General features: G+C 42.1%; 1 protein-coding gene across 7 annotated transcripts in view; it reads left to right on the top strand.

The window, feature by feature from the left end:
• Positions 1 to 12,304, top strand: part of GLI3 (GLI family zinc finger 3) — a 286,021-nt gene that overhangs the window by 191,050 nt on the left and 82,667 nt on the right. For all 7 annotated transcript variants that reach the window (XM_081079350.1, XM_081079349.1, XM_081079347.1 and 4 more), the window contains 3 exons: positions 3,111 to 3,316; positions 6,768 to 6,914; positions 11,308 to 11,509. In XM_081079350.1, the coding sequence (XP_080935476.1) occupies positions 3,111 to 3,316; positions 6,768 to 6,914; positions 11,308 to 11,509 (555 nt within the window). The remainder of the gene's footprint in view (positions 1 to 3,110; positions 3,317 to 6,767; positions 6,915 to 11,307; positions 11,510 to 12,304) is intronic.

Genomic DNA, 12,304 nt, shown 5'->3' with positions numbered 1-12,304 from the left:
ACATGCGTGTACATATGTATTTTGTGTGTGTGTGTATATGTCAGTGTATATGTCTGTATTGTATATGTGTACCGATTAGGAGGGGAGTATATTAGCATAGTAGTAGTATATGATGTATGTAAAAATATAGACAGAGCATTATTAGGTACCAGGCTCCATACATGAGACTCTCCTTCTATTCACTTGGCACGACCTCAGTGAGGTTGGACTATAAGGACAAGGAGAGGGTGGGTATGGCAGCTGAGGTCGCAGAGCTGCCACGGCACTGGTTCCCTGCAGAAACCCAGCACTTCATGGTCTCACTGCTGTGGTGGACTGGCTGACCTGCCTCCAGGATGCCCAGTGACCCCTCACTGGAAAACCTGTATTAAATGTTTTCCTATTCATATCCTGGGGATGGCTGGCGTTTGAACTAATGGTTCCTTTCTTTAGGGCAGGTGACTAACTTACTACAGCTTTCTCACTTGTATCGCTGTAGGAAGGCATGTCCCCCTACCGAGGTGAGAGCTAGATAACCCAGTATGTCCTCAGCATCATCACTCTGGAAGTGGCACATGTGATGATGACATTCCCAGAGTGGGTGAAGTTTCCTGACTTCTTGTTGGGGAACAATCAACCCTCTTCTCAGTGGTGTTTCTTACTGGTGTTCTCGCTAGGGAAGATGTGACCAGGTCTTGTTTCCTTCCCATGGCCGCGCTTTTAATAGTTGTCCTCAGTCTTCTTGTGGGAGCAGGTCAAATGAAAATGAAGACCTAGGTGCAGACATCAGACTGCCACAGGCTTTTGAAAAGAGAAAGCGTCACTCGTCTCTGGCTTCCTTGCTCCTTTGGGACTGGTGGCTGCCCAAGCTCCACCTCTGTCTTTTTCACGTTGTTCTGGATGCTGATTTTCCCCCATTCATAGGTCTTCAAAATGGAATCTAGGCCTCTAAGAATATTCTTACTACCCTTCTCAATTCTGGAATTTCAGAAAAATAACAGGTTTCACTTTTTGTCTAAACTGAAAAGACAAGAAAAGCCATTGCCTTCACTGATTCCAACTTCATATTATTCGGACCCCATTTGTCGTGGATCACAAAAACTTGTCCAGCAGGTATCAGCTCAGGCTTTCTTGAAATGTCTCCTTTTCCACATTTCTGCTGCACTGGTCTCTCATCGTAAATCTACAAATGAGTTTATACTTTGCAGTTATTTTTTGAAGCAGATTGGAAGGTTGATTTTCCTTTCTGGTAGAAGATGTGTTAGTGAACTGGAGTATCCCGGGGCTCTAAAGTAGAACGTTTCTAATTGGGGCTTATAATTCAACCAGTACCACAGAGCTCACTTGTTTTGTAGTAAAGAGCTAAAACAGGATAGAGTAATAGGTTACACTGAGTTCTATTTAAGTATAAGTCATTTTACTCATTTCTGAGTGAGTATGGAAAGCCTCAAGTTGTTCTGAAAAGAAATAGCTATTTTCTGGTTGTGAGCTCTTACTCTTCCCACATGTAAATTTAGAAAACTGGATTTTGTTTTACTTCACCAAAAGTGGCACCTGAATAACAAAAAGCTCTTTTTTATTTTCTTTACTTAAAATGTAAAAATAAGGAGTTAGTGAGAAAATCCATCCCCCTCCCCATATTCCAACCCCTTTTATTTTCTACTGAGAAGTGAATATGGTAAAGCCTTTAATTTTCTCTTTTATGTTCATTATCTGATCTTTGGTTTAATTTATTTCAGTGCCTGTGCTGTGCACTTGGTGGAGCTGGCTTCTTCCAAGATTGTGTGCTGACGGGGTGACGGGGCCATAGCCTGGCAGCCAGAACACACTTGCTTCGGGAGGCGTGCTGAGGAAATGTCTCCCGTCCCTTTCATTTCACTCTTAAAGCAGTGGTGGAAGAGAATTTCTCATTCTCAGTAGATCTGTCTCTATCTCAGCTTCTCTTTTTTATGGCCATTCCCTCCGCGAATGAGAAAATGGAGAGCACTTCGAGTGTTTGGCCTGTCATGGCCAGTTCACTGGATTACCCACACAAAACATTTTCTATTAGCGAATGAGGCTGGGAGGGGCGTTGCACAGACTGTCATTCTAGAAATGCTTGTCTTCGGGGTCTTCAGGAGTGGCTGTGGGGAAGGAGCCCCATGAGGGTGTCAGGGTGTGGTGGCAGCATGGTGTGTGTGAGAATTTACTTCCATCAGGCAAAAGCCTACATTCTACCTTAGCTCACTATAACCAAGACTTGGGCATGATGAAAAACACATTGTTTTCCAACTTTCTAATCCCAGGAGTACTTAATCACTGACTGGTCACTGAACATGACTAATCAGGACGCCATGTGAACATGGAGTGTGAGAGGAAGCTGGCACTCTGGTACTGCCTTCCAGAGAGGGGTTACCTTCAACACAGCGAAACCCAGAACTGTAAAACAAGTCTTACTCCCCCTGCAAGACGCTTAGCCATGAAGCTCGAGCATGGGTATATAGGATGTCTGATTGCACATTTCTCACACATTTTTGTACTTAGCTTTCTTATTTGTGGGTAACTGCCATGTGCATATTCAGACTTCCAGAGTCGACACATTTGCTTTTCTTTTTTTTTTTTTTGAGCCCACTGGCCCATGTGGGAATCGAACCGGCAGCCTTCGGAGTTAGGAGCACAGAGCTCTAACCGCCTGCGCCACCGGGCCAGCCCTACATTTGCTTTTCTTTTTCCTTTTCTCTCCCTCCTGTCTTTCGTCTCTGTCTCTCTCTTGAATGCAACACCATGATGGTGAGTTAAATTTTCAATGGTGAAATTAATGTTCAGGTCAAATGGAAAATATAATCTCAGCAATTACTTGAAGTTCAGATGCCTGTTGTTTAGAATTTATTAAGAGGAAAGCCAAAGGCAGACCTTTATTTTCCTATATTCCAAGTGCCGTGAAATTTCTCAAAGGTCAAATGGTTTTGCCCAAATAATTGTACAGTAGTCCACCTATCACCATGATTTTAAGATAATAGTACTGGAAATGTAAATGCCTGATTTTTTCCCCCCAAGACACCTTGAATTCTTGTTCTCCTTCTCAGATAGCCTCTGCCTATGCAGATGCTTATTTCATGCGTCCCTCTGTGTCTGGCTTTCTTTCCACCTAGGCCTTCTGCCTTATCCAGTAGCCCCACGTACTCGGACCTGCCCTTCATTCGGATCTCCCCACACCGGAACCCTGCTGCAGCTTCCGAGTCCCCCTTCAGCCCTCCGCACCCCTACATCAACCCTTACGTGGACTACATCCGGTCCCTGCACAGCAGCCCATCCCTGTCCATGATCTCCGCGGCCCGGGGGCTGAGCCCCACGGACGGTAAGTGTCAGACCAGCGCACCGCGCTTCCACATCCCACGCTGCGGCCCCTGCCCTTGCCTCACCTGGGTGTGGTAGCCGGTAGCTCTGATGTTTACTGAGCGCTTCCTGTGTGCCAAACACTGTGCTGAGTGCTTTAGCACTTGGTTCCCTTACAGTGTGAGGACACCTCCCTGAGGGCGGGTCTGTTACCGGTGCAAATAGCAGTGTGCAGAGGCGCCGTAGCTGGCAGCCTGGTCCATTGGCTGGTGAGTGGCAGGGATGGAACTCATAGCCAGGTTTCAGTGACTGCAAAGTCCCTTCTCTCATCCACTGCTCTGTTCTGCAGCTCCATGTGTGTTTAGACTGGCCCTGGAGCCAATCATGTGCCGTGCATGTAGAACAGTGTGTTTTGCTCACTATCCGGGGTTCACTTTTATGTTCTGCATTTATACAGATGTGAGCAGTGCTTCTTAAACTCCAGTGGTGCATATGGATCTCCTGGGATGGTGATAAAATGCAATTCTGTGTGGGGTGGGTCCAGGTGGAGCCTGAGATTGTGCACTCTGAAAAGCTCCCACGTGATGTCAGCGGTGCTGGTCCATGGACCAGGCTGAATAGGTCTTAGAGAGCGTGATGGCTTGGACCTACTGTTGCATGTGCCCTCTAGCCTTAATCTTGCCAGACAAAAACTGGAAGAGACATGTAGTGGGAAAAGAAACGAACTTGGACTTAAATTCTGTAATACTTGATTCTTATGTTAGGCACTCAGGGATCTAATTTTGGTTGGTTCTGTTATCCTCCCAATTACTTTCTCATGACTCTTTTTAATCAGTGTTGTATATTATACAATTGACAAGTTCTAAACCATTCCTTTGATTCAGTAAGGGCATTTCCCATCACATGCGCATGCATGCAAACAGACTTGCCCACAGTTGCTGGAACCCGAATTCAGGTCCAGAGGTGCAGAAGCCTTACTGATTGCACAGAATAGGTTGTGAGTTCTCTGCAGCAGGTCGCAAATCACTGACTGGTGCTTGTTTCAGAGCAAAGGGAAACACAGTGCACTGCCTCTCACTGAGCGGTATTTGATGACCTGGCACTGTCCCCATTCTCCAGGCAGACCAACTTTCTGAGGCTGGCTTCTCATGGTGGGGTAGTCGGTGTGGGAAACTGATGAGGGTGCTCAGTAAACATGTACTCAGTTGTATCTCCAGGAGTAGCAGTGCTTCGGGAACAGCTTTCAGCTCATTGTTTTTCTTCCGATTCATTGCAGTGAATATACTTGCAAGGTTCCTAAAGAATGTTTTGCCATTTAGTCAAGATTCACATTTTTTTCTTTCGATTTTATTGAGATATAATTGACATAAGCACTGTATAAGTTTAAGTTGTGAAGCATATATTGTGAAATAATTACCACAATAAGTTTAGTTAGCATCTATGACATAAAAAGGTAAAAGAAAAATATTTTTCCCCTGTGATGAGAACTTTTAGGATTTATTCTCTTAGCAAATTTCAGATATACCATTTAGCAATGTTAACTAGATTTATTATGTTGTACATTACATCCCTAGTACTTATATATCTTATAACTGGAAGCTTGTAAGATTCACACTTTTAAAATAAAAGTATTGGAGAGTCAAATAAGAGTAAAATGTGAGTTAGTTCTGCTTGGGATTTGGTTTGAAGATGGGAAAAATGGATAGTCACCTCCATGGAGTACTTGGGAATTCATGCAAATGACTCACCAGGAGAACAGAGGGAGAGAGGGGTCCAGTAGTTTACCTAACAATGTTGGACTTGAAATTGTGCCTGGCTCCTGGGGATTTAGTTGGGCCACTGGAAAGTGATACCTCTAGTTAAAGCATCTTATCTTCTGTTACCCACAGTGTTTCATGATGAGTATGAATAAGACTTTTTTTGATTGGGTTTTCTGCCTTCCTCTTCCTGCTTCTTAAGCGTCCAATTACTATCCAGTCAAATAAAGACCGATCACTAATAGTTCTCCCTTGTGCTCTAAGCTTTTAATAAGTATCTCTATATTTATCATGTATAAAAAGTCTGGGCACAAATATAAAAACAGAAGGCTATTGTGAGAATGCTAATGTTTCTGCATAATTGCAGAACTAACTTTTATCGATGGACTGTTGTGCTAATTAGCGCTTTAAATGTGCCATTGCATACATTGCTCCCATAACATCATGTAGCAATAACAGTTGACGTCATGGAGCAGGTGACACTGGCATTTGTATCCACATCTTTGGAATCTGGAGACCTCTCAGAACCGCTGCAGTGCACATAAATTGGCATGTGGAAGCCCGTTATTATCCCACTCTTATAGAGCTGATCTTGGCAGTAAATTGCTCCAGATTGGCAGGTATGGTTTGTTTTTGATTTTGTAATGAAAGAAGCAGCTTTTAAATTACGGAATACAAAATTGCAGCTTATCAACCAGTTATGTGTATTAAGGCCGTGCTGCCCGTTCCACTGTATGGCCCAGTCCTCCAGGTACTGAGAGCCTGTTGGAAGGCTCAGGAATGTTTTACATATGTCTGGGAAGAGATCACACATGTCTGCGTTGTCGACTACTATAAGAAATGTGAACACGGTGTGATATAAGAAATGATTTTATTTTGCTAGGCAAACATGGGGATGAGTTATGTACATATGTACATTTTAAGCATTTTGAATTCTTGGTGATTTCTTTAAACTGTGGGGGGTAGGGAGTCCAAAAAATAATTCCCCCTCACAACTTCTAAGTTTTTCTAACTGGGCAAATAAATTAACATGAGACAGATCAACAGGGGAGAGTGTCCAAAATTTATTATGGATGTTCATGCCGGGGTGCCATCAGAATATGAGGCCTGAGGATGCATTGGGCTTTGAGGTTTCTATGCCATTCTGGACAAAGGAGAGGGAAGCAGAGGTCTGGGATTTCAAAGGGAACGTGGGCAGTTTACAGGTAGATGAGAAAGAGCAAACATGTGGTAAACAAACTCTTGCTGGGCCACCCAGAAACAATAGGACATAGAGGGAAGTCCAACAAAGAGGCGTGGCTAGATTTCTCCCTCTCTGCCACATTTAGTTTAGAATCTGATGCTAAGGTGATGCTCCTATCCTTTAAGCAGGTTTTTCTGTCTGAATTCCTTTAGGCAGGCAAGGGGAGGGTTCTTTCTGAATCTTTTGTTTTGTAATAAATTACCATTAAAAGTCAATATCCCCAAAGGCGTATTTTGGGGTGGCAAAACTTCAGTCCCTTTCAAAACTAACCTCAAATATTTTGTAATGTATTTCATTTTCTGTATTCTTTTCCTTCGCTTTCATTTTCAAACAAAAGGTATCTGTACACTTAAGTGAAAACATAATTTGAGTTAAAGAATTTTTGCTAGAATTAGCTGATGTGGGCTGTGGAACAAATGGTGCTGCGATCCTCTTTCATCAAGTAAGCTCACTTTTCTTGTCTCCCCCTCTAGCGCCCCATGCAGGAGTCAGCCCCGCAGAGTATTACCATCAGATGGCTCTGCTGGCCGGCCAGCGCAGCCCCTATGCAGACCTTCTTCCCTCAGCTGCCACCGCCGGCGCGGGAGCCATCCACATGGAGTATCTTCACGCCATGGATAGTAAGTGGGGGGTTGTGTTCTGCAGTTCTGTGGGTGGCAGATGCCAGCTCATGAAATGGAGAGGAAGATACAAAGATTAGGTGACTGTCTAACTTTACAAACCAGAGGAGGATACGGAACCACCAGCACTCAGTGCTCGGGTTGCCTTGATTTTCTAGGAAGCTGCCACAGTATTGGCCATCTCCAGACTCCCTGTTTCGCTCAGGGGAACGAACCGGAAGATGCAGGCAATTGTGATGTGGCAGATATACGAAAAAATTACCCTGCCTTGAATGTCTTTATAATAAAATAAGGAAACATGTTTGAGTACATGAATATACTTTGCCCAGTCATTTCTTGGGTTTTATAGATTTTAGGCCTTGAAAATTAATTTTTAAAAAAGACCTGTACTTGGTTTTACATTTTTCTCATTCGATTTCCTTTGCCTTATATGTTTCCTTTACATTAAAAATTATATTTCACTAAGAATTTTTATCTAGGAAAAATAAACAGCATTTCTAAATAAGGAAGGACTGTTTTTGGTACATAGAAATGGAAGAAAATGGGATTGTTTGATGCATTTTATATCACTTATTTTGGGGTCTCCCTAGGCTTATGGTGATACCTTTGGGTCACTTATCAAGACGTATAGAAAAACGAGGTTGTGATTATCACTTTTCAGGACATCCAAGGGTTCTCATTTATTCAGATTCTTGTGGAGTACATCCATTTGCCAGGTGCCAGGAAGTCACCTGGAAGCATCATCCAAGGTGTATGTATATCAGCGAAAGCCACTGTCCTTTAAATATGACAGTAATATGACTTCAAGTAGGGCATATGCTTGAGGTTTTATTTGTTTGTTATTCCTAGCAGCAGTGTGATTAACTTGTGCTTTTCCATCTATAGTCTGTTTCGACTCTTTTGTGAAAGGTGTACACATTCGGCAGCTCTGACAGTGGTTAGTAATTTAGTCCTCGGGCCTGGGAAAGGTTCACACACAGTACCGTGTGCAGCTGTGTTTTACTGTCGTGAACTACTTGGCTGTATTACCCAGGAACGTAAGCTTGCACTGGCTTCCAGTGCAGAATTCATTACCACACCCAAAGTGAAGAAGATGCGCTGCCTCTTCTGCAGGGCTTCTGTTGTTCTGCTCGGAGAGTGGAGAGCTTACATTTCAGATTCATCATAACCACATTGCAATTAGGGATTGTTGGGGGGAAAAGTTTGGTGTTATTATGCAAATTAGTTATTTAAAATCTGCAAATAAAGAATTAAAATAAGACAGAATCCTTGGAAGGTCAGCTCGTATTACCTTCCTTATTTGATGAGAATGTGTTTAGTCAGGCAATGGCAGTTTTTATCTAAATAAAGGATGAAGCTACCCTTTTACTTAGTAAAAACTAATTAAAGGAATTTTAATTTGCCTACGTATATGGTAAATTGATTGTCATTAAGTAGGAATTTAGATGTCCTATCATTCATCACATAAAAGGAAACCTCCTTTTTCTTTGTCAGAATTTTTTATTAGAATAGAGAAACAAAACAATTAACCAAAAGCCAAGTCAGAGATGTCGGTGTTGGAACAATAAGAATGCTCGGGCTCATATTTAAGGAGGAAACGAAGACCTGGGCCACTGTCTTTCGGTTGTTTTGAAATTCTCACCTTGTCTCCTGTTCCCTTCATCACAGAATCCCCATCACTGTCCCACAACCAATGCTGCCTTTATTTTCTTTGCTTTGTTATTAGGAGCTTGGGACAAGCACATTAAATAAAAGATTATAAAGTGCTTAAAGTACTGTATTCCTTCTGTAAAATAACCCAAGTAGCATCTAGTTAAACAGAGCATAAGAATAGTACCCAGAATTTAAGAGACTTCCAAAAGCAAGTGGAACAACTTAAAATTCTTGCATTGGACATACACTGGCAGTAGCATAGCAGAGCCAACCTGGGATCTAGCTGGTTGCTCTGACCCATTGTTACTGATCTTTGGGACTCTTCAGCTGATTTCCAATGAGCACCTGACTTTTAAATGTGCCACCAATGGGCAATATTTGGTTCCAGCCAGTTCACGAAAGAGAGTTTTTGTGTTACACGTTAGAGTGAACAAGTCTGTTTTGTGGCTCCAATTCTACTTTTTGGGATTCGAGGGATCTTAAAAAACAGGAGAGCAAGTAATATCCTATAAGGAGCATAATGGAAATGAGGGCTCCTGAAAACCACACTGTTTGTTTTGGTGGAAACTGACTTAAATGAGTGCCCATCTTGGAGGGAAAAACGGAGGAGCTGGACTAGCCAGGCCAAGTGCAATTTGAGGGTCTGTGGATGGATGGAGTCAGGTACCTCCTTTGCCTTTGGGAGATCTTAGAGGAGTATAAGGCCTCTAGTGTTTCATAATGTCAGATGGCCTCCTTATCTAATGAATGCTTTAACAGAATTAAAGCTGTTCCAGGAATCAGCTCTGTGTAGAATGTATTGCTGTTCTTACCCTGCCAGTGATCACTGAGTCCCAGTGAGTTCCAGTGGGAAGGTTATTGTCAAGGATTACATAGAAGTCGACCATGAGTCTGCTTTGTCCTTGGAATCCTTTGCAAGTGCAAAGTATTTTGTTCATTGGAAAACTTCTGTGATGAAACTAGCCTCTCGTAGTGAGAAAATGTGAAACATTTATGTGTAAGGCAGATGCCGTGATAAAAGTAGGGTGCTGATGGGAACACTAGAAGATGTGTACATACTTAGGGTTGCTGTTTTTGTGCTGGTAATGAAACTATGCTGAATGAAGAAAGTCAATTTTAAATGTGCCTGAAAGAAAAATTTGAGTAGATTCCGCATTCATCATTCAAATTGGTTTTCAAGTTTTATACATAGATGGCACCAACTTACTAAGTTCCAGTTTTTTATTAACTATAAAGTATATTATCTGTAGAGTTTTTGTTTTCATCTGTTTCATTTCATTAAATTAAAGCATGTTGGTTTGTTATCTTTTGTCAAGGTCCATCTCTCATGAAGAAAATATTCCCAATGTATTTTCTGGGACCAAGTGCCTAGTCTGTTTTATATAAAGAAGGCTTATCTTTTATTCCAGTCTTCTGGGTACCATAAAATTGCCACATCTCTGTAAGCAAGCATACCCATGCTATGAAATAGAAAAGCCTCCATTATTACTTACAAGTAATAATGATTTATTTGCTTCTTACCTACTGTGATTATGTTCTCATTCTCTTGTTAAACTTTAGTTTGGTGACTCTAATGTAATTCTGACTGTAGAAGAGGCAAGAGTGGGCCAGTGGCCACATTCATTGCTATGCCCTGAAACTCAAATCTCTAATATCCACCAAGTTGAAGGCAAGTGGGTATTTATTTTTTAACTCTCCAGATGAAAAGCACTGAATTAAGTTGGCATGCATTTAAGTGTGAGTTACTGACTTCCAGGTTAGAGTGGCATTGGTGGAATGTTCTTGAAGGTAGAAAATTCTAATAAATATTAGAATTAATTAATAAGTCCAGGGAATTAAAATAGACTCACCAAATCTCATTATAATGCCTACAGGATATTTTTCCTCCCTGCCTTGGAAAATCTGTAAACAAATCATATCCCAATATTTTCAGTATTTGGGGGATTTATGCTGTTAGACCATGGGGAATTTTGGGCTGGACTCCTCAAGCTTGGCACTAGTGGGGCCGGATGGTTGTTCATCGTGGGGGCACCTTGTGCACTGCAGGGTGGGTGTTCAGCAGCCTGGCCTCTCCCTGCTGGATGTGAGTAGCACCCTGTGAGTTGTGATAACCAGAATGTCTCCAGATGTTGTCACATGTCCCCTGGGGGCAGTATTGCTCCCCCAACTGAGAATCATTAATTTAGGATAATGTATCAGTTATTTTAATAAAGCTTTAAGCATACTGTGAATCAGACAACTACAGAAATAGTGGGGAAATGAGGGCATAACCAAGCTGAATTTTTTATCTTAGGATACTTTAATTCATTTTTCCTTTGGCTCATTGCCTTAAAATGGTGCATGTTGGGGTGGGGAGGGTGGTATGTTGTCTAACTGTGGGAACCACTGTCTTTGTCGCTTGTGGTGAATTAATGATAGGACTATCTAAGGAGCCGTCAGATTCATAAATCACTAGAAATGAGAGGGATAACGCATAAAAGTCTTTCCCTTTTGTTTGGCAATTTATCATTTTGCCTGCACATTAATAAACAGAGCTCCCGCAAGGTAAGCCCTTGGAAGATAAATATTTCTCCCTAATTTCCTCAATTGTAGCCAGTAGATCACAAGTGGGAAGAGAGATACTTGTCATCGCAAGTTGCCACTTCTTACCGTTTATTCCTTCCACATAGGTAAGTAGCAATAAATAACAGGTACTGAGTGCAACCACAGGTAATGAGGTTCTGTTTTGTTTCTATAACAGGCACCAGATTCCCCAGCCCTAGGCTGTCAGCCAGGCCGAGCCGAAAACGTACGTTGTCCATATCGCCACTGTCCGATCATAGCTTTGACCTTCAGACCATGATAAGGACATCTCCCAACTCCTTGGTCACAATTCTAAATAATTCCCGCAGCAGCTCTTCAGCAAGTGGCTCCTATGGTCACTTATCTGCGAGTGCAATCAGGTATGTGTTTTCCCGAATATGTTATGTGTTTCTTTAGTAAAACATCACTGCTCGACGGCACCTGGATTTGTGTACTGAATAACTGTGAGGAAGAACACAGCAGCAGCATGACACTGGGCCTGACCCGGGATTCCCAAGCCAATTATTGGGCCAAACATAACTTTTCTTTTCTTTTCTTTTTTTTTTTTTTTTTTTTTTGGACAGACGTTAGTAGACCATCTTCAGAAATACTTTAGAAATAGTGGTTATTCAGTTATGATGAAATCCAGAGAATCCACCTGTGATTGGCACAGGCACCATCCAATTACAAAGCGCATAAATATGTGACCCTCTCCCTGCCTTTTTGGGATTTCTGGTGTTTATTTTCCTATGGGGATGTGCCTGGTGTCATTGTATTCTGAGGTTTTCTTTTCTTCGGAATTCATCACACTGTGCATAATCAGACGCTTTAGAGATGTCCATGTGATGGGAGGAGAACTGACTCTGGGTGGTGAGCACACAGTGTGATATGTAGATGAAGTATTATAGAATTGTACACTTCAAACCTATGTAATTTTACTAACCAATGTCACCCCAATAAATTTAATTTAAAAAAAAAAGAAAAGAAAAAAGAAATCCACTTCATAGAGAAATGAGTATGGCACATCTTTTTATCTCAGCTCCTCTTACCGATTATAGTTCTCCAGTGGGAAAACTGACTTCATACCTGCTTGTGCCGACATGCGAGGACAGGAGCCGAAATCAAAGGCCAGGCATAATGCACGCCTGCTTCAAGGGGGAAGGTGTGCTGGGGGG

The sequence above is a fragment of the Rhinolophus hipposideros genome, assembly GCF_964194185.1.
Source record: "Rhinolophus hipposideros genome assembly, chromosome: 18".
Classification (NCBI taxonomy): domain Eukaryota; kingdom Metazoa; phylum Chordata; class Mammalia; order Chiroptera; family Rhinolophidae; genus Rhinolophus; species Rhinolophus hipposideros.
This window is presented reverse-complemented; position numbering and strand designations above follow the sequence as displayed.